At 42.6% G+C, this 23,419-nt stretch overlaps 1 protein-coding gene across 2 annotated transcripts in view; it reads right to left on the bottom strand.

Moving 5' to 3' along the window:
• The window catches only part of PPP2R1B (protein phosphatase 2 scaffold subunit Abeta), a gene marked incomplete at both ends in the record, with an annotated part of 36,219 nt that extends 26,214 nt beyond the window's left edge, over positions 1–10,005 (bottom strand). The window contains 5 exons of one of the 2 annotated variants that reach the window (XM_079709163.1): positions 3,641–3,788; positions 4,074–4,306; positions 8,135–8,235; positions 8,640–8,730; positions 9,892–10,005. In XM_079709163.1, coding sequence (XP_079565289.1) covers positions 3,641–3,788; positions 4,074–4,306; positions 8,135–8,235; positions 8,640–8,730; positions 9,892–10,005 — 687 coding nt within the window. The remainder of the gene's footprint in view (positions 1–3,640; positions 3,789–4,073; positions 4,307–8,134; positions 8,236–8,639; positions 8,731–9,891) is intronic. The other variant, XM_079709164.1, reaches the window with a different exon arrangement.
• Positions 10,006–23,419: the final 13,414 nt, after the last annotated feature.

Below are 23,419 nucleotides of genomic sequence, written 5' to 3'. Positions count from 1 at the left end.
CACTATAAGAAGCTGAGGGATAAAAATGAAAACAATGCTTGTACAAGTTGTTTACAACAGATCAGAACAGAGAGAGAGAATAGGGGATAAGGGTAAGGGAATGACTTAGGAAGCTCAGTTTTCAAAATACTCATTGTAGGATGGCAGTAATAGGAGTTTAGGCATGAGATAATGACTTGGAAAAAATACATAGAAAAACAAATTTTAAAAGTAATTAAAAAAAGCATTCAATTTAAATGTTGATGATCAAGGACAGAATAACTTTGAGGTAGCCAAGCATAGAAAACCCAGCAGAAAAAATTAGGTATGGGATTAATGAACTCAGCTTCCCAAATGTAAACCACCAAGTATCAACGTAGTACCTATATGTCCTTTGCACAAGTGGAAGTACATAATTAGACAAATCAATGAAAAATAGGGAATGGAGACTACAGATTTGGGAATCATAAATATATTAGTAGGAACTGAAAATACATAAACATCTGAGCACCCAGAAGAAACAAGACAAAATTTTTAAGAGTATGTGTGTGTATATATACATATATAAATATTTTATATATGTAACATTCCTATATGCATATATCTAGGCATGTGCAAACACACAAGGGATAACAGCAACTCCAACTTTCCAAAACACTACACGTTTACAGATCAACAATAACTTACCCTACGCCCAAGATAACTCACTACTCTATCTAAAGGAACAGGCTAAAAAATGCAGAACTAGCTTCTTGGTAGTGGCTATACAGCTATTTTTAGATTCCAAAAATTATGATGAATCAAGGGATTACCATCATCTATGGAAATATATACCCATCAATATTTGTTCAATTAATCAACTGCTTCTCTTCCAGAACTCCTGATTTTCTTCCCTATACCTGCTACTCCTCCCAGAATCTTCTCCATCTCAGCAGTGACACCAGCATCCACCCAGTTGCTCAAGCCAAAAATCAAAGAAATCTTGATTCCTCTTCCCTTCATCCAATTCAATCACAGTTCTACTGACTACCTCCAAAACTATCTCCAGTTTCTCTCCATCTTCACTATACCACCCTAGTTCACCACTGTCTCCTGTCTGGATTATTACAAAAGTCTCCTAACTTGTCTTGCTGCTTCTACTCTCAACCCCACCTTACAATTTACTTTCCACCCGGAAGCCAGAATGATCTTTTAAAAATGTAGATTACATCAAATCACACCGCTGCTTAAAAATCTCGGTGTATTCTCATTCCACCTAGAAAAGAAAATCCAAACTCTACACCCTGGTTTAAAGGTCCCCCACAATCTGGTCCCTGCTTATCTTCTCCAAATTCATCTCTGTCCCTTTCGCCCACTATGTTCTAACCTCAGGGTCTTTACACTAAGTGTCCTCTCTTCCTGGAATTCTCTTTTCCTGGAGCTCTGACATCCTAGGAAAGGGCATGGCTGGCATTTTTCCTTCATGTCTCAGTTTATGCCACCTCTTCACGGTCCTTCTCTGACTAACCAGTCTAGAGGATGCCCTACAATCACTCCCCACCACTTTGTCACCCAACTCTATTTTCTTCATAGTATTTATCCCCAATGTTTTGTTTATTATCTGTTTTCCTTCATTAAATTGTAAACTCCATGACGGCATGGTCCCTGTATACCCTGTTTAACACTGTAAACCAGCACTAGAACAGTGCCTGACATGTAGAAGGTGCTTGATAAATACTTTCTCAATGAATGACTAAGGCAGGAGCAGCAATTCTATCAGTAGTCAGAGTGAATATACACACGTATTTTACAACTAAGCACAATATTTTTTTGAGCATCCATTGCTGCTAATACCACAACTAGACGTATCTCTTGATGAAAAGTAACCTCCACCTACGAAGTGATCTTATTGCCCCCAAAATATCAAACAAACCTAACTCTCCTTAAGCCTTTAGATCAGAGCTGGGCCAAGTGCTGGCCAAATCTGAAAAGCAGCAAGTTTCTGTAAATAAAATTTTACTGGAACAGCACCATGCCCATTAGTTTACATATTATAGTGTGCTACATACAAAAGCAGAGCTTTGTAGTTACAACAGAGACTGTCTGGTCCACAAAGCCTAACATATTTACTATCTGGCCCTTTCACAAATCTCCACTCTAGATTCAACTACCAATTTTGCAGGACAAAAGAAAATGTTAAATTATACCCCTGAAATGTAATCAACGAAATCTCAAATGAGGATTCTAAACCTGTACTGTCCAATGCAACAACCACTACCCACTCACTACCTACTTCTGTGTGCCTGAAATGTAACTAGTGCCACGTTTAAAGGATAGTTATTTTGGATATATTGGGTTAAATAAAATATATTATTAAAATCAATTTCACCTGTTTTTTACTTTTTAAAACGTGGCTACTACAAAACTTAAAAGTAACAGCGGCTTACATTGTATTTCTGTTGGATAGTGCTGTTTTAAACTATACCGTATGAGTAATAAAAATGCAAAGAGAAGTAAGGAGGTGGTTACCACGAAAGTCAAGATGAAGTGTTAGTCTTAAGGGGGTGGAGAGCGAGGAGTGGGAACTGGGGAGCGGGGTTGTGCTTGGGAGGGAGCCCGTGCTGGGCTTCCGGGGTAGTGGCTGTCGAAGTTCTATCTCCTTTCATGGATGAAAGTTACAAGATGACATTAACTTGTAATGATTCATTAAGATGCATATTCACTTTGTGCTGTTTTCTATATATTATTTTAATAAATTAAAAAAATTATTTCGAAATATTTACCATCTTTAGATCTAGAAGCTGAAAATAAGACTCATGGGTATGTATCTGCTGCTCTTGACCCTGTACACATAAAGTGATTCTAGGGCAGGAGCTAGGCAAAACCTGAAGGGCTCTTCTTCTGGAGTCCAGGAAGTCTGGGGGCTGATCCTCCATAGCACCATACAGAGAGCCAGTGCAGCTTAGCAGTGAAGACCATGAACTCTGGAGCTAAACTGCCTAGGCTCAAACCCCCACTCCAACACGGCTAACTGTGCAACCTTGAGCAAGTCACTTCAATTTCCTGTGCCTGTTTCCAATTATGTAAAATGGGGTATCTACCTAATGGGGCTGTTGGGAGGACTGAATTACTTCCCATATGTAAACCACTTAAAAGAGGCTGAGAAAGATTTATTGAGGTGCTTGCTAGTGTATTATTATTGCTATTTCTACACCAGTGAGATCCAGATCCTTGGATTTATAACTGCTATCAAGTGAAGTCATCCTATACACTCACACAGCAGATGAAGAGGGTCAGACAGCTTTCCCAATACATGCTATGCTTGTTTATCTGAAAGCCAAACATTCCAGGAAACATTACTCTCCCATGACAATCCAGACTGCAGTGCCCAGAGGTATGTTACCCTTTAATGCAGCTTTGGTCTTCCTTTCTAATTATGGCTCCCGTTTCCTCTTTGACACCCCCTTCCTTTTAACAGCTGCTAATGTAAAAGAAAACTGTGGTCTGGTTAAGAAAGAATTATAAGGACACTGAGATGGGTCATATTAAACTTTATCCAGGCCAGAATTAAGTATTAATTCTGCAAAAAGGATCCTACCATGAGAACCAAAACACCCAAAGAAATTCTTAAAATTGTAAGAGGAGCATATCTGTGTAGTTTAATTACTAAGAGTTAACCTACCTGTTCATCGGAAGCTAGATTAGTGAACAATGGAACAATTTCACTTTTCACACTGTCTAATTCCAAAACTTTTGCAAATTCACCCAATTTGGAAGCAGCAGCACGTCGTACCATTGGTGTGTCATCTGAGCACAAGGAACGGAAGTGCCTGCAGCAAATAAAATAATGAAGGTATTTCGTGTCAAATGCCATTAAGCATCCCCCAACGCACACAGAAATTTTAGAGGTTTTCTCTTACAAACATCAGGGATTAGACTTCTACTCATAGAAGTAACAAAGGAAAACCCACGGGTATATTCAACTGGACAATAAAAAGTGGTGTCATCAATCTGACTACCCTGATACCAGTCAGTCACTGGTAACAGGGTACTGTGTAACTTGTCAGTTATGAACTCCCAATAACCCCAAATAACTAAAAAATACCACATCTTACTGTCTCATTTCTGCTTTGACAGCATTTGAAGCCCTGGGATAGCAAACGCTGAACAAACCACATGCAGATGTGCGAGAGGTAAACCAATCCCCACTCGCTAGGCGTTTCACCAGAGGGACAAAGTGAGCCTCCAGAGCCAGAGGAGTGTGCTCCTGGGAGATCTGCCTCAGGGATTCCACAGCCTTGTCTCGAACCACAGTCTCTTCCACGGTCGCCAGACTTTCCAGAGGAGGCTAAATAGACCAAAACGGAAAACCAGAGAGAAAACTTACTCAATCAGGTTAGATACAGATTATCACCTTTTAAAGTGACTGAAGGGAGGTGGTACATGTAACCAGAATGTTAGCTACATCACACCAAATGGTTACTTTCAGTTCACATGGTGATAACATATGGTGTGTCCAACCTGAAGACACGACTTCTGTAGGACAGCCAAGATCTCACGTCCCAGATGGCAATTCCCAGATGGTGTCTACAAATGACACAGTGGAAGAGACTTGACACAATATTAATATTATTGTGAGCTGAATCACTAGATTTAAAAGCTATGTAGCAGGACTTCCCTGGCAGTCCAGTGGTTAAAACTCCGTGCTTCTACTGCAGGGGGCGTGGGTTTGGTCCCTGGTTGGGGAACTAAGATCCCACAAGCTGCACGGTGAGGCCAAAAAAATAAATAAATAAAAGCTTTGTAGCCAAATTCAGACAGGATCATGTACACTTCCTCAAGAGTAAGTGCAAAAACATGACCAACGCTGGGCACCACAATTACATGAGGACATCTCATCAGGACACTGAGTCCACGGCCCTTGGATTATTATTCTACCATTCCTGGAGGTGGACGCTACCTGTGTCCACTGTCTCCATACCAACCTATAAAAGGCTGACAACAAAATACTTTTTTCAGAATACATCCAGAATCTTCCCATGAGCCACACACAGTGGGAGTTTCCAAAAGAAAATTAAGTGAAGAGTGCAGAGATGGTAGGAAACCTTGCCTGCAGCTTTAGAAACAGAAGAGACCAAAGGGGTTGGTCTGGACTAGGATCAGTGAGTGAATATAACACAGCCCAGTAAAAAGTGACAGAGGGCAGGTTCTCTGAACCTCTGCCTTTCTGGGTTTACACTCAGTCCAGGCAAATGCAGCATACACCATGAGGTAAAAATGTTAAAGACAAAACCCACACGTAGAACTGACCAGGAGAGTGAAACACAATTATGAGTCAAAGGAGAGTGTGTCTATCCATTTCAAAAATTATTTGATACACAGAGGTAGAAAGTACTCAGCTTTTCTAAGAGGCATTTCAGAAGCCCTTTGAAAAGATACTGCTTTCTGACTTGTAAAGGCCTTTCATGATCTGTCCACTGCCATCTCTGACCTCCTCTCATGCAGTATCACTGGATAATCTCTATCACTACTACAGGGTAAGGCAAGCTCCTGTCTCTTGATGTGAACTCTGCCTATCTCTCCATAGGGCTCTTCTCCTATGCCCCCAGACCACCACTTCTTCCACCTCTAGCACCAACACTGTATACTCCTGCAGTCCAACTGGTTCCATGCTTCCAAGGCTCTTAAACTCTTTCTTTTAAAATGATAATTATTGTTATATTCTAGCACTGAGGATACAGAAGAAACAAGGCCACAGTTTCCTTGCTCTAGTGGAGTTCACGTTCTTTTTTTTTTCTTTTTTGGGTCTTTTGACTTTTTTTTTTTTTTTTTTTTTTTTTTCCGGTACGCGGGCCTCTCACTGTTGTGGCCTCTCCCATTGCGGAGCACAGGCTCCGGACGCACAGGCTCAGCGGCCATGGCTCACGGGCCCAGCCGCTCCGCGGCATGTGGGATCCTCCCGGACCGGGGCACGAACCCGCGTCCCCTGCATCGGCAGGCAGACTCTCAACCACTGCGCCACCAGGGAACCCTGACTTTATTTTTTTTTAATTTATTTTATTCATGTACAGTTGATGTACAATGTTGTGTTAATTTCAGCAAAGTGATTCAGTTATACATATACATACATTCTTTTCCATTATGGTTTATCACAGGATATTGAATATAGTTTACAATCTAATGGAGGAAGATAACAACTAGTCACGAAACCAACTAGATGGTGTTGAATGTTCTGTAAAGAACTAGAATAAGGGGAATTCCCTGGCTGCCCAATGGTTAGGACTCCACGCTTTCACTGCCAAGGGCCCGGGTTCAATCCCTGGTCGGGGAACTAAGATCCCACAAGCCAAGTGGTGCGGCCAAAAAAAAAAAAAAAAAAGAATAGGATGATGTGATAAGGGGTGAGTGGGGAAGCAATTTCAGGTTGAGTGGTCAGAGAAGGCCTCTCTGAGATGCATTGAAGTTGATATGTGAATGACAAAAACACAGCCCCAGGAAGCTCAAAAAGAAACATTTTATTATAGGGAATACCTAGGTCAAAAGTCTTAAGGCAATAAGCCTGGTTTATTCAAAGAAGAGAAAGAAGACCATTGTGAATGGAATGAGGTTATTATGAGGGAACACATGAGATAAGCTCATAGGGGCAAGTTTTGTAAACTAAGGTACAAGCTAAGGTAGAAATCTGGGATTTTCTAAGAGCCGTGGCAGGTAGTGAGTGATCCACCCGCTGGGTGAAGAGTGAACTGTAGTGGTGGGGCGGGAGGCATGAGTGGAAGGCAACTAGTTAGAAAGTTACTGCAGTAATCTAGAGGAGAGATCATGTCGTCTAGAAAGACTAGAGGAATGAAGAGCAAGGTGGTAGGAGGGATGGAGGAGAGTGAACTGATTTGGAATATATATAGAATCTATAGGAGTTACTAATGGATTAGATGTGGGAAATGAGGGAAAGCGAATTCAAGAATGTCTTCTAGGACCTCCCTGGTGGCGCAGTGGTTGAGAGTCTGCCTGCTTATGCAGGGGACATGGGTTCGTGCCCTGGTCTGGGCAGATCCCACATGCCGCGGAGTGGCTGGGCCCGTGAGCCATGGCCGCTGAGCCTGCGCGTCCGGAGCCTGTGCTCCGCAATGGGAGAGGCCACAACAGTGAGAGGCCTGCGTACCACCAAAAAAAAAAAAGTCTTCTAGGTTTTGGTTTGTGCAACTGGGTAGATGGTGATGCCATTTACTGCAATGGGGCAACTAATTAGGAGGCATATTTGGGGGAGAAAATTGATGTTGTTTTAGATGTTAAATTTGAAATGCCTGTTTGACATCCAAGTAGAAAAATCATAGGCAGATATATAGAGAAAGACAAACACAGATATTTATATCTATCTTTCTACATATATCTATAACTGGAGTTCCATGGAAAGGTAAGAGGTAAAGACAGAAGTCACAAGAGTCAGCAACACAATACAGACAATATTTAAGCCCTGAAGCATTCAGCCCTATCTTGTCTAACTGGCAAACTCCTAGTCACCCTTCAAAACCTAGTTCAGACCTTCTCTCCCAACAGATCTTCCCTGATCACCCTGGGTTAATCCCTTTCCCTTCTCTATTACTTGAATGCCTTTTATGTGCTTCAAATTTTTCCATCTGACACCGCACAGTAATTATTTGTTGACACATAAGGACAGAGGCCTCATTCCATTCATAATGCTCTTCTTTAACATTAACATTGTAACTTCAGTGCCTGATATAATAGGTTCTCAATAAATGTCACCTAAATTAAACTGAATTCATCAAATTTGCAAAGTAAGTCAGAAGCAAAAGTTACAATTAAAGGCAAAACTAATAAACATTCCCAAAGCCATAACATTGCTAGATGAGCATTAAGATTTCCACTGTAAGGGGGAAAAAGCCATGAACAAAACCCATCAAATCCTTTTTCTCCCGATCTCTAAATTAACAAATCTACAGAGGCAAAAAAGAGGAAGAAGTTCTGTAATTCATAGTCAGAAAAAATAAGAAAGGGTTAATTGAGTCCAAAGGGCCTAGTTATTTGTCCTCTCAGTAGCTAACACTGTGACTATCCATAAAAAGATAGGCATAAAAAATGCTGCAGTGTGCCTATCACCAAACAATTTATCATTTATACTGCAAAAGTTCTAGAAGGAGAGTAGGCGGAATATACTCACCAACAAACAGTGGGCAAAGTCAGGACCTCCCACCAGGCCAGTGAAATTTCCCAGCTGTTCAGCAAGAGCTAACAGTACCTCATCTTCATCATAAATTGTATCTGGAAATGACAACAACCCAGTACTCATCAACAAGGATATCTGGCCCAGAGCTGGACACTCACACAAAACTAGTAATAGACTCAATATGTAACTAGATGGTCTGTCACAGTCCTAACAGCCTTTTCCTCCTTCTTAATCAAGAGTCTTTGTGGATCTGTTTTACAGAATGAATTAGAAATCCATAATCCCATATCAATTACTTTCCTATTAGCTAAATAGTTAAGGTCTAACTATGTCTGGCCACAAAATTACAGTATATGCTGTCCTGTTTCTTCATGGGAAACAGCAGGCTCAGTTTAGTACTTACTAATACTGTGGGTAACAAATTCGAAAAAAATAGTCAAAGTTTTGAAAGCCACTGGAAAACAGAGGTGCCCATGCCTTTCCTCCAAGAGTCACATACCTGTAAGGAAAGGCAGCAGTTCAGTTCGTGTCCTTTCTACTCCAAGTGCTAGAGCAATTGTTGATAATTTCTTAATACTATTGAGACGGAGCTTTAAAAAAGTAGAAAGAAGAACGAAGTCAAGAAACAGTTGTGATTTAGACCAAAAGACAGTAGTTGCATGCTTCCCTGGGGGCACAGTGGTTAAGAATCTGCCTGCCAATGCAGGGGACACGGGTTCGAGCCCTGGTCGGGGAAGATCCCACATGCCGCGGAACAACTAAGCCCAGGCGCCACAACTATTGAGCCTGCACTCTAGAGCCCTTGAGCCACAACTACTGAAGCGCCCGTGCTCTACAACATGAGAAGCCCGCAACGAAGCCCGTGGGCAGCAATGAAGACCCAACGCAGCCAAAAATAAATAAAATAAAATAAATTTTTTAAAAATGTGAATCATTCAAAAAAATTTTAATTAAAAAAAGACAGCAGTTGCAAACAGGTGAGATAATACATACAGGTAAGAATGAAGAAAACCTTTAATTTAGATTTTATTCTATGAGGAACCTCAAGAACAGTGGAACACGCCTTCATTAGCTAAAGGAAGATTTCTTAGGAGAAACACGTTGACGGGCCCATTAAAGAAATGAAAGAAAATACAATATTCAGAAAAGTGAGACAATTTTAAAAAGAGAGAACTTTGGCAGTGGTGAAGCAGGTGAAACGGTTGAGTACAACCTCTGCCTTTTCAAAGAAAAGTTCCATCAGAGGTGATACACCGCCTCCTCTAGGTTAGTTAGCCATCCAACCTAATTTCTACCCCACAAGCCCAGCGGAAGGCAGGCATTCACGTGCACTTCACTGGGCGCCTTGGCATTCTTGCAGCCCGCTCCAGCCCCTCGCGGTTCCATTCCGCCCTCCTCCCGCTCGCTCAGCTACAGGGACGACCGGCCCAAGGCTGGACGCGGCGTTCCCACCGCCCGGCCCGGAAGGAGGGCCCAGGAGGGAAGCCGGTTCCCCCACAACCGTCCCGGACCCGGTGCGACGCCGGGCTGAAGCCTCAGCGGGCCGGGACAAGGGGTGCTGGAGAGGTTCCCGGCCCGTTGGGTCGAGCCACCAGAATCCCTCACGGATCTCTCCCCTCCTCCCTGTCAAGTTTCTGCTCCGAGTCCCAGCTTTCAATACCCGGGCCTCCCCTGCCCCGGAGCGGGCCTTCCCCCTTCCCTACCACGCGCCCGGCCGAGCCCGCCTCCGCTCCCCGGCCCGACTCCAGTACCTGCACGTCCTCATTGCGCAGCTCATCGATTAATACCGCGATGGGGTAGAGCGAATCGTCTCCATCTCCGCCCGCTGCCCCCTGGCCCGTGCCGGGCCCCGCCGCACCCGCCATGTTCTTTCTCCTCCGCGTCGTCGCCGCCGCCCGCTTCGCGCCCAGGCCCCGCCCCGCGCCCAGGCCCCGCCCCGCTCCCGAAAGGCGGGGCTAAGACCCAAGTTCGGCTGACGCTGAGGTCGGGGAACCAAAGTACCTGGCCGGCCGGTGGAGGCCCCTTCCCGGACCCCGTTGCCGGAGGTGCACGTCTGAACTCCAAAAGACAGGTGGGCTGAGAAAGCGAAAGGAGCCCGCGTGTCCTTTCCCCAGGCAAAAGAAACAGGGGCAGGGATTCGTCCTGCTCATGATGATCTGAAGGCGTCGGGGACTTACCTGAGTGAACCATGCTGTGCCCTCTTAGGACTCAGGCGGACCAACGAGGATGCCCAAGGACAGGAGGAAAAAAGATTTAGCGCCTCTCCTGACTTCATCCTGGCCCTGAGCCATTTGGGTCTCCAGTCCTCATTTCCCCGCTATCCTCAAGCTTCCACAAAACCCCTCCACCTCTTCCTCCGGCCTGTGCGCCAGAATTGTATCTGGCTCCTGCCCCGTAAGACAAATAACGCGGGCGGTGAGAGAAAATGAACAGCGCTATCCAAACTCCCCAGTCAATATTTTTTCCGCTTTCTCCATGCAAGCTGTTAAAAACATGTTGCTCTCTTGTTTTTGTGTTTCTTTTCAGTTTGGTACTGGAATGGTGCCTTCTGTTGTATTTTCTTCCTCCCATTTTTTACGTCTTTAGCATGCTAGAAGTACAACAATCAAGCAAAACTAGGGCAAGCTTTAATCCTTCCAAATTGGGTGGTGTGGCTACTTTGCTTGTACAAGAAAGGCTAAACTGACCTCTCTAGAACTCCAGGAGTCCTCAAAGGCAGCAGTGGCAGGAGGTGAGGGTATGGGAGTGCTTTCTTACAAAATTTAGTGGGAAGTTTCCATTTACCCTTTTTAGGGCAGCATGGAATAACTAGAATGTCCCTTTTTGTTTGTTTTGAACTATAATTTAAGCTGCTTAGATTGATAGCTACCTATGGTGATCACAAGCTCTGAAATGGTAATTCTATGTGTTTGATTAATAAAAAAAAGTAAAATTATTAATAAATGTAATTTAGGAGAGTTTTTAAAAAAAAACATGGGGTTCTCGGAAGTAAACACAGTAGGTAAGGCTTTTGATCATAGTGAAAGTTTGGGAACCAATGGATCTGAACAGTAATTCTCAATTTAGGTTTGTGCATGTGTTCTCTAGGGTTTTAATTGTCTTTTTAAAAAAATATTTATTTATTTGGCTGCATCCGGTCTTAGTTGTGGCACGGGGGATCTTCCTTGCAGCATGCGGGAACTTTCTTTGAGGCTCCTGGGCTTCTCTCTAGTTGTTTTGCATGGGCTCAGTAGTTGCAGCATGCGGGCTTAGTGGTTCCGCGGCATGTGGGATCTTAGTTCCTTTACCAGGGATCAAACCCACGTCCCCTGCATTGGAAGGTGGATTCTTAACCACTGGACCACCAGGGAAGTCCCTAACTTTGTTTTCATTTTGATAATTATTTTTTAGATTTGCATAAGCATATTCTGGATTATTTGGATGACTATAACCTGGTATTGCCATGTGATCTCAATACCTACATTTGCATGTGTGTTCATTGCTGCTTTTATTGTTCTGGGATCATGAGAAAAGAACAGAGGTGGATTTAAAATGAAAATGGTGTTTTCAAGCACAAAATGAAAGCCAAATCACACATAGGACTGCACTGTCACAGTAGTTCTAACAGAAAAGTGGTGAGAAAACTGAGATAATATAGGTCACTTGGTGGCATAAGCATGTTGAACTCAAAAGAAGCTGAGCTTTCAAAGGCAATAACAGTCACAATACAAGGGATAATTTAGTCTCAGCAAAATACATCATTTGCCATGTTAAATTACTATAATATTAATATGAGTAGTATTAGTTTTGTGGTTTCATTTGTATTTAACTTGTAAATCTATTTTGGTTTTTTTAGTTGTATAAGAACTATAAATAAAAGAACATTATATTCCTACTTTATATTTGTAAAGTTAAGTAACATGGTAATAAAAATAATTTAAGTAAGCTTAGGGTTTTCAAGATTTTTTTCCTTAGAAATGGATCCAAATACTACTCGTTTGAGAAGCAGAAAGTTAATAGTTTTTTTGATTTAGTACTTTACCAGTTAGGAGATCAGAGGGGGTTCCTATTGGCATGGGGAGGAGAAATCTGTTCCCTATAGTTTATGTGAAAAGGCTTCAGAAATGATAAAGGAAGCAAGCGCAGAAAGAAGCACATTAAGTCAATTCCACACATATCATCTCTAGATATTAGCTCAGGCTTAGACGAGCTTCGGTATGCTAAAAAAAAACTAGCACACTGATGGATGCTAAGCTGTTTTGTTTAAAACTCAAATATGCTTTGCTTACCCAAGCACAATGACTTGGACACCTATGGAATAACACAAGCTGAGAAAATAGGCCCCAGAAAATTGCCCGGTTTGAGAGTCATCAATTCTGGACTTCAGTCCTCACCTCTGTCTCTGACTTATCGTGACTTACCCCTCCCTATGCCGCAGCCCCACCCCCCACCCCCCCACCCCCAATAAAATGGAGCTATAGCCACCTCTGATTCCCTCTCTAGTTACTGCGATGATGTGAGGATGAAACAGGTAGTAAACGTGGAGATGCTAGTAAACCCTTCAACAAAGTAATTAAAACAAACAGACTGCAGCAGAAAGAGGCTATTTCAAACACTGGGCTGAATGGAAACTGGAACTAAATCTAAGACTGTCTTTTGGGGAATGTAGTCCACTGACTATCTGCATCACCTAAAATGCTTGTTAAAAATGCAGATTCCTGGCCTCCACCCCAGATCTACTGAATCAGAATCCCTGAGAATGGGGCACATTTTGCCATGCACCCCTGGTGATTTGAATGTTCCCTGATGTTTGAAAGTCATTGATTTTAAAAATTCATCTGGAAAAATAATTTCCACGTCAACAAAGAAGCATCTGCTCATGGAGACTCTGAAAGGTCTGCTCAGGTAGACTTTGGAGGCCACCTCTGTCCAGGAAAAGCAAATGACAGCTACAGCTGCTTATCACTAAACAATTCTGTCCCTTTTGGTTGTGGGTTTTGCCAGATTATAATGATCCCTCTTTCACGTGGTTCCTGGAAGCTAGCAAAGCACTGCAAGCACAGTCCTGTGGCACTGAGCTGTTTCTATATCCCCCTCCCCCCTCTGTTGCTCCCTCTGGTTCTCCTTTCCACATCCCACACACACCACGAGAAACTAGTGACCAGGGAGCACCAGAGGCAGCCGCTGAGATTAGGCTGAGGATTGAAGGCAACCCTTGGGAAACAACGTGACATGCTCAGCACAAAAGCACTGAGTTCTGACACCCACATACAGTTCACTCATCAAATGACTCAAAGGAAGACAAGGCTAGACTTGCCAGTTCCTGTCACATGAAGCATGGAGAATACAGAGAAGCACAGGCAAAGGGGATCAACAGCTCTCAGTGTCACAACAGAAAAAGGTCAGTCCTGAGGAAGCTTGGATGACACTGGCGTATCCTCCTGCCTCTTGCCTCACAGGTATTAAGGTTGCCTCTTCCTCACAGAGCTTTGCAAATAAGCGCTCATTCAAGGGCTGATCCACTCCACAGTCACCCTACTGGGAGAAGGCTGAGGGCAGGAGAGAGAACTATGTGTAGGTGGTTCTCTCAGGGCAGACCCAGGAGTGTCATTCCTTTGAGAAGGCCGTCAAGGAAGCGGTGGGTGGCCCAGTGCATGCACAGAAAACCTGAGGCACATACAGGCATTTTCCAACTCTCTTCATGTAGCAAGATGACCCTGGGAAACTGATTCCCAGGTCTGTACTTAATTCACTGCAGGGTAGTAATTATCACCGTAGCATTAACGATATTTCCAATTTATATTTATACAAAGAATGTCTTCATTCTGTGGGACTCAAATATTTTCCCCTCAACTTTACCTCAATATTTTCTCCTTTTTTCTCTTTTCCACTTTGTGGCAAAATTTTAATGCCAATATTATGGCTGGGAATACTTGACAAAGAGAAAGAGACTTTACCTGGACCCACACAGTGACTCAGAAGAAGCTATAGAACTCATAATCAGGGATTCTCACTCCCTTGCTTTATCCCCTCCCTCCATGCCACAGCTTATCACCGTAGGTAAAACTGGATTTCCAGAGCAAAACTTTGTTTGAATTCTTGGGAAGAACAAATCAAAGAAATGAGACAGTTCTGATTCAGGGCAGTCTATACAGTGGTTACGAGAGTATACAGTGGAATCAGGAAGACCTAGATTGACATCTCAGCTCTACCAGTTACTAATGTGTGACTTTGGGCAAATAACTTATCGTCTCTGAATCTTGGTTTCTTCATTTGTAGAGTGGGGCTGTAAAGCTTACCACATGTGGTTAAGATTAAATAATTCACATAGAGTGCTTAGATTAGTACCTGACAAGAGTAAGCCCTCAGATATTAGCCATTCATAGTTATCATCTACTGAGGAAACAGAAGCAGGAAAGAAAACATTCCAATCAACTGAGCTTTGGCAACAAAGAGAACCAATGTGAAAGGATGATGAAATCTACATGATTTAGAGTCAGAAGACCTGACTCAAGGCCTTCCAGAAGGCTTTCTCATTGGTAAGATAGGGACAAATCTTACCTTACTTCTCTCTTGGGGTTGTTGTGAGGAATAAGATCCATACTGTAAAGTACCTTGTAAATGGTAGGCACGACACAACTGTTAGCAGTTATGTTTTTGATTTCCAGGGGCTCACTGAATCACTGAATCTGGTGCCCACACCAAACACATAAAGAGAACACCTGGAGACCTAAGTTCAAGGTCTGTCGGCCCCCAATTCCCGAAGAACAGCAGTCAGAATTAGTACTTCCCCTGACCACAAGGGTAGATTTAAGATACAACAGATCTGGAGATCAAGCAGACATGGTGACCTTTCTCAAAAGTCTTAGGCCCCTGAGTCCTATTATGGGCCCTAACATTCTCAGGACAGACCCCTGTTTATCTTGCCAGATGCTATACACAGCCCAACAAAAAACTTTTGTTACAGTGTTAAGTGAAAAAGCAAGGTACACAGTGTTATTGAAATTGTGTTACACAGTGTAATTTAAACGGAAAATGTTCAGAATTAATAGATTACTCCTAAATAGTTTATATCAAAATATCTTAAGATTTAAAAAAAAAATCAAGTGCCAGAACAATGTATATAGTATCTTACTATTTGTATAAAATAGAATGCACATACATGTGCTTGTATAAGCATTAAAAAAAATCTCTAGAAGAACACACATGACTAATCACATTGGTTGATTATAGGTATCTGGGAAACAGAAATGGGAGATTTTTCAATTTTTCCATTTATCCTTTTGTTTGTTTGGTTTTTACTATTTACTAAACTCCAGATTTTACTCAAATTTCATCCATTTTTCCACTAATGTCTTTTTTTCTGTTTCAGGACCCAATCCGGAATATCACATTGCATTTAAGCTTTTTGAATACTGAACCATAAAAATTATTATATATTCAAACAAACACACCTTCTGGCTCCTGGTTACCACACTGTAGACTGCACTCTGCCTCCCCCTGGCTAGTTTCCCCTGTGACAGCCATAGATGTGTATTAATAGTCCCCTCCTGCCAGCTATTCCCTATCTAGCCCTGCTATGTCCACGGGGTAGAGTCCAGATTCCCTTCTCCCTTATTTTTGTAAGCCCTCATCACCATGTACTGTACTACACCCAGCCAACGTAAGTAGCTTCCAGGATCAGGGCATACTGTCCCCAGACACCAATTAGACAGAGGTTTGATTTAGCAAAAGCAGGGATTAGGTCCCCTAAAAGCTTTTCCCTGTGGTGTCCCCTGAAGATGGTATTCTTTCCCATTAAAAAAAAAAATTGGGGCTTCCCTGGTGGCGCAGTGGTTGAGAGTCTGCCTGCCGATGCAGGGGACACAGGTTCGTGCCCCGGTCCGGGAAGATCCCACATGCCGTGGAGCGGCTGGGCCCGTGAGCCATGGCCGCTGGGTCTGCGCGTCCGGAGCCTGTGCTCCGCAACGGGAGAGGCCGCAGCAGTGAGAGGCCCGCGTACAGCAAAAAAAAAAAAAAAAAAAAAAAATTTATTTATTTGGCTGCGTCGGGTCTTAGTTGCGGTATGCGGGATCTTTGTTGCGGCACACGGGCTTCTCTCTAGTTGTGGCGCACAGGCTCTAGAGCATGCAGGCTAAGTAGCAGTGGCACACAGGCTTAGTTGCCCTGCAGCATGTGGGATCTGAGTTCCTTGACCAGGGATCGAACCTGCGTCCCCTGCACTGGAAAGCAGATTCTTAACCACTGGACCACCAGGGAAGCCCCCCCCCCCTTTTTTTTCTCTGATCTGCCCAACAGAACTGTTAGGAAAAAGGTCACAGGAGTAAGAAAGAAGCAGTGCCAAGACCTCTGGACACACCATTCACATCTCAGCAGAGATTCAGCTGGAACTGTAATTAGAAACCAGAATTTCCACTGACGTCTAGGACTTCAGGAAATCAGCTCCCTTTTTTTTTTTTTTTTTTTGTGTGGTACGAGGGCCTCTCACTGTTGTGGCCTCTCCCGTTGCGGAGCACAGGCTCCGGACGCGCAGGCTCAGCGGCCATGGCTCACGGGCCCAGACGCTCCGCGGCATGTGGGATCCTCTCAGACCGGGGCACGAACCCATGTCCCCTGCATCAGCAGGTGGACTCTCAACCACTGCGCCACCAGGGAAGCCCCCAGCTCCCTTTTTAATCTAGCTGTGTGAAATTAAAATTAGCTGAGGGCTCACAGTGTTCTAGAAAATCCCCGACAGATGAGAGTGGGCATATTCAGGGTGGTATGGCAATAGACATACAACACAGAAACAGACTCACAGACTTCGGAAACAAACTTATGGTTACCAAAGTGGAAAGGTGGGGGGAGGGATAAATTAGGAATTTGGGATTAACAGATACACACTACTCTATATAAAATAGATAATCAACAAGGACCTACTGTATAGCACAGGGAATTCTACTCAAAACTCTGTAATAACCTCTATTGGAAAAGAATCCGAAAAAGAATGGATGTATGTGTATGTATAACTGATTCACTTTGCTGTACACCTGAAACTAACACAGCATTGTAAATCAACTATACACCAATATAAAATAAAAAATATTTTTAAAAAAGAAAGAAAAGCTCCTACAAAGACTGCACACTCTTACTAGGACAAGCTCTGGGCTCTGATTATGGAAGGTAGCATAAGAAGGTCATTGAAAAAGTGACATGACTATGACTAGACCCTGTTCTTATCTCTGCCCATCTAGCCATTCCAGACACCTGAGCACAATACCCAAATAAGAGGTCATGAAATAGGGAGTGTACCATCATGGTTACAAGAGAGGGTCTGGAGCCAGACAGACTGTTTGGGTTTGAATCCCAGGTCTGCAACTTTCTACCCAGGTGATCTTGGGCAAGACATTTAATATCTCTGAGTATCAGTTTCCCCATCTTTAAAAAGAGAATAATAGTTACCGAGCTCACAAGGTTGTTGTGAGGATTATGTGAGGAAAAAAAGCAACTTGAAACCTTCTTGACATATAGTAAATGCTTAATAAGTGTCAGCTATTACTCGTATTATTTCTGCACAGAGCAAATCTGATGATCTAGAGGGTAAAAAAAAAAACATAAAAGGAAAACAAGAAACCCCCCAAATGACAAAAACCCCAAACCTCAATCTATTCCCCAGATAGTTCTAAGGTTGAGTTCAGAAATGGGATAAAGAAGGGAAATCTTCCTTCTTTATCAAAGAGCTGAACTTGTCTGTCCCTAAAGGCCGAAATCTGCCTAAGTGGATACCCTATACGTTTAAATGCAAGTTCTACTTCCTTCTGCAAATATTTGCTTTTCACCCCATGACCTACACATGAGGAGAAATCAAAGGTATTCTCAGACCGTCTACTGTATAGGGGCTCAGCTCCTTCTACCTTAAGTTGAGCTACTGTGCTGTAGATAATGTGTTGGTATCTGATGGAGGGGAGAACCCTGAACATTCATACAGCCTTTGAGTTGCCTTTGATATCAATAAGTTAGCAGAGGAAAAGTTAAGACTGCTTTGCTCATGTCTGGAAACTTGAAAATGAGTAAATGGCTGGTAATTACCCCTAAAAGTAGCTGCTTCCCCCTCTCAACCAAACACATATCTTTTACTACCTATGAATACCATCAAGGTCATGTCAACAGAGGTAAAGTTAACTGGGAAGAATTGACCTGTGGATCATTTACCAACCAGGGAATCACTGTTAGCGGTGATGATCCAGCTGTCACAAATCATAGTCACGGTTTTCTCCAGGAAAATTTTGTAATTATAGAAATATAGGAGTGTAATTCTAAAGTATACAGATTCTAAAGAAATGCAACTCAGATATTTCAATTTACACTGGAATTTTGACACCAAGGATACAGCAAATAGTGGAACTAATTAGATTCCTGGAGGAAAAGGAGAGCTGAAATTTTTAGTGAGAATAGGCTGCCCTCTGCTGGACACTACGGGCACTGCAGACAAGGCTGCCTCGAGTTTTCAGAAACTGTGATCCTTGGGAGTAAAACAAAAACAAAACCCAAAAAGCATGGCAACAAATTTAAATTCTGAGTTCTATTTTTTAGACTATCACAGACTCTGGGAACACAATTATAGAAAATAGCCCAAGGAAAGAGGAAGGGGCTGAGTTTTTTTAAAAATTCACAAGATTCTTTTATAAATGTAGCACTGTAAAGCCAGCCTCCTTGTCTACATAACTCCACAAATATTTCACAGGCAAGAAAAAATGGCAACATTTTATAGGAAATACCAAGGAGGCTTAGAGACATACTGTTAATAGGGAGACAAGGAGCAAGACCAATTCCTGAATGATACGTGGTGTTTTCTTGCTGGTTGAGTGAACACGTATCAGGTCATTTCTCTCAAAATGAGATTAACCTTTGCTCTCACGTCTGCGGGAGTGAGGAGGGGGAGGTAGCAGCAGCTCCAGAGAAGCTCCGAAGACCAGTGGCAGAATAACAAAGTGGGGGCTTCCCTGGTGGCGCAGTGGTTGGGAGTCCGCCTGCCGATGCAGGGAACGTGGGTTCGTGCCCCGGTCCGGGAGGATCCCACATGCCGCGGAGCGGCTGGGCCCGTGAGCCATGGCCGCTTGAGCCTGTGCGTCCGGAGCCTGTGCTCCGCGACGGGAGAGGCCACAACAGTGGGAGGCCCGCGTACAGCAAAAAAAAAAATAATAATAATAACAAAGCGGAAGTCTTCACTGTACTTGTCTCAAACAAACAGATGAGTATATAAGATCGACAAAGCAGCCTCCCTCAGTGTGCCCTGAGCAGGAGGGCTTAATACCCACATACATTTTTTTTTTCGTTCTCCTATTCACGACAGCCACAGGTCCTTATGTGAGGAGGCCAATGGGGTTTGAAAAAGGCCAGGCAGTCTTCCTGCAGGTTGGATCTGCCAGCTCAAACTCTCTCCTCCCATATAATAAATCAATGAAATGGCACTTGAATGGGTCTGAAATTGCCAAAATTAGTCATTCCTTTTTTCCAGATTGTTATCATCCAGATGTACTGAGATGAGAGGATCAATGAGAAGGGAACTGGAGTAAATGATTCACATCCATTAGTGTACTTCAGTACCACATTCGTTCATTGTTTCCCAGAAAGCGGGGCCCAGAAAGAATGAGAGATGGGACAGGTAAGGTTTGATACAGCAGAAAAAAGCAGAGAAAAGGCTCTGGGGAGGGTAAGAGGGCTGGGTTAGCAGGGGTTGTAATTGGAAAAAGACACCAAACATTTTGCTGACTTAATTATCTTTGGTCTTTCGTGTGACTGTTTGCTTTCCAGTCTCTCATATCAATAGCAGTGGGTAATTAGAAATATCACCTAAGGAGTTTAAAAAAAAAAAAAAAGTAACGATGACTAGGCCCATCTTGGGTCACTAACTCAGAATTTCCTGGGAGGAAGGGGGTGGGTCCAAGCAGACAGTGGCAATTTTCAAAGGGTCTCCAGGTGATTCTTTCCTGGAGCTCCAGTTGAGAATCACTGCTCTGTGGGTCACATCTTCTCCAGCATTGAGTATAATGCTGCTGAAGCAGCCTAGCAAACAGACCAGAAACCATACCCTTCTCATTTGGCAAGTTGGAATTCGAGGGTTAAAATGGCAAATTACAGTCCAATGGCACCAGTTGCCAAATACTGATTCTGCAGGCAAATAAAAGTCAAAGATAATCCTCCTAAGGCAGTAAATGGCTGGAATCCATGGTTGTGGTCTGCAAAAAACCCTTGTCAGAAGAAGTTACTTTTATCTCACACCATCTTTTGGCTGATAGGACCATCAACAGTCACCCGATTAACACTCTTATCTCTAGGCATGTCAAGGCAGAACATGCAGCCCAGAAACTAGAAGCAAAAACAAACCAAAAACCCCTACTACCTTGAAGTATTTTATAAAGATACCTTAAGATTTCCTTAAATATTTTAAAGAAATGCTCATACTTAGGTATGCTATTTAACCCAATTGTTAATCACGAGCTGTTAATTCTAAGGAGCTACAATAGGAGTTCCCAGTCTGCCTGTCGTCTCACTATACAATTCTGTATTCTCACATCCCTTATCTGAATGTCTCTCATTTCATTTATCAAATCTGTTGGTTATAATTTGTTTCAATGCCAGGTCTGTGGTGAACTCCAGGGCTGAAGAGAGCCAAAACAGCTTTCAGCTGCAAAACAACACTTACTACTTGATATTATTGAATTTGAACGTATCACTACAAAGTCATCTTGCAGTTAGACTTCCTTTTCCTAGCAGGGCATATATCTGGTAGGAACCGAGCATCTCCTCACACCTGGAGGAGAGGCTTTCTGCTCCAAATTCATTCAGAAGGTGTTGTGGGCTGGCTGACCCTCCAAAACCAAGTAATAATAAAAATATTCAATAAAGGTACACAATCTTTTTCGAAGGTATTCTGAGGAATCCTCCTTTGTGTGAAAGCATGTGTCCTTCAGAATTCCTGAAATATACATAGCATTTAGCCTCATTCACATCTTTCAAATTGCCCTTTGAGTTACTATAGGGCTCATGACTTGCTCTATTTTCTGTGGCCTAAAATCGACCAATTGAAAGCAACAGCTGTATTTTTGTTGCAGGTTTCTTGAAGTGTGGCATGGTCTTTGCCCCCAGACGTGCCAACAGTGTTCTTGAGAGACAGGTTTGCAAGGGTTGCATGTTAAGGTTCTATGTCATCAGTAAAGACCCTAGGTACTCAAAAGAGGGTTCAGGAAGTAATCACAGGGGTCTGAAGTCTAGAAAGACTTCATAAAAGAGAGGGAGACTCAAGCTGGCCCTAAAAGTAAGAGAAATAAACAGGGAGAAGGATGACCTTCTAGGCGGGGAAAAGAAATTCATTAGGGCTGTGGACTTCTCCCTTCTGGAATTATATTAATAAAATATCCTTCTCTAAAACAACTTGGAAGAAATCATCAAACCAAGTTTCCCAGGCATTTTGGGTCCTATGGAAAGAAAACTGGTAACCAGTGGTACTAAACCAGATGGCTACTAGAAGTTATTGGCTATAAGGTGCAAGATACAGGAATGATGTAAGAAATTCATTCACAAAAAAAGTTTTATTGCTCCTGACAACCCCTGACAAAGTGGAAAATTACCTAAATGTTAGATATTACTAGATCACATTTCTATGAATATCAAGACTCTCAAAGCCCAGAGATTCTTAATCCAAAAACGTAACATGGACCCAGAAACTCTTTTAGGCACAATGTTGACACACTGAGTAGTTCCCACTGTGCTTGGTTTTTCCACAAAATTAAACTAACCCTCACTGGGTTTTCCAATGGCTTCTTCCCAGAGTTTTCAGAATAAACATTCTGGGCTATTTGGTCTACAGAGGGCAGGTCTACACACTGAAGGAGGAAAGGCGGGATGATGGAAGGAGTTGAGCCCCTTCAGGTTCCAATCTCCACCAAAGATTTAAAAGCTAAAAGCAAAAGAGAAAATATCAACTTAATAAAAGGAAAATCAAACTGCCAAGATTTATTTAACTTTTTCTTTCACAGAAAATACAAGTATGTAATGTAAACACTGACATGTGAAATAAAGTACAAGGATCAGGAAGACAAATGAATTGAACAATACTCTTGCTTCAACACTGCAGTGCTTCCTGATTTCACTTGCAGCATGAATCTCACGGTTAAATAGATTATATACTGGAAAAATTAAAGGCAACATTCATTTAGATTTATCAAAACACCAGAGAGCCTCTGAAATCCAGCAATGCCATATGGAAGTCAGATCTTTCTGTTGCAAAAAAATTACAGCTGAGCACATGTCCATTTATCTGTTTACCCAAGGCATTTAATGTAGGAGCCTAAGAATGAATTAATACATGAGCTTAATATGCCTATGGAGGCAAAGATTAAACTGTGCCTCTTTTCGCTCTTCAGAGAAAATAAAATTAACCAAATTTAAAGCAGAGCTGCCCAACGCTGGCCAGAAGACAGCACAATCACGGTGAATTCTTATTTCAATAAATCAATCCCACAAAATGCAAAACACAATAAAGGATTTCCATTTGTGCTTTGCCCAAATGGTCAATCTGGATCTAATGCTGCAGAATTACATGGGGTTTTGAAGGTTCTTCCCCAGAACTCCAAACTAGAAAAAATGACCCAAATAAATGGTTGGGATCAAGAACCACCTTGATTTAAAACAGAGAATCAGTTTCTAAACTTGAATTCAGTAATAAAGAGTGTGGGCTTCACTTTTCTGTTGTAATCTCAAGAGATTAAAATGAGTGGTCTTTCTTATCAGATGACACCTACCAGTTGACAGGTATACTTTGACAGCAGATGCTACTACACAGGCTGGTTCAGTAATAGGACTCAGTGTTGTGAGATCTGGGGTTCAGACAAGGCTGCTTAAGATCTAGAGATCAGAGAGCCCTGGAACTGCCAATACACCCGACTCCCTCGCTCGGCTCCATAATCAAAGGTTATTACCAATAAGCTGTAGACCTTCATTCATTCCTTGATAGTCAACAATCTGTGGAGAAAAACGTACCTGAGATACTTTATCCTTACAGTGAGCAGAGCGGTCAGCTCACGCTGAACACTGATTCTCTGGAGGAGAAATGCTACTCTCAGCAAGTGTTTTGAAACTCTCTTCCCAGGCAAAGCTAACCTCCCTGTATTGCTGAGGTGGAGATGTTTTAACGCGTTTATATATCATGTGAAAAACACCTTCACAACAAAAAAAATTCATTTTTATATCCCTTACCTATAGAATTTGGCAGAGTTCTGCAATTTACTGTGTTCTCACTAAAGATATTCATAGAACAGA

The sequence above is a fragment of the Hyperoodon ampullatus genome (assembly GCF_949752795.1).
Source record: "Hyperoodon ampullatus genome assembly, chromosome: 7".
Lineage (NCBI taxonomy): Eukaryota > Metazoa > Chordata > Mammalia > Artiodactyla > Ziphiidae > Hyperoodon > Hyperoodon ampullatus.
This window is presented reverse-complemented; position numbering and strand designations above follow the sequence as displayed.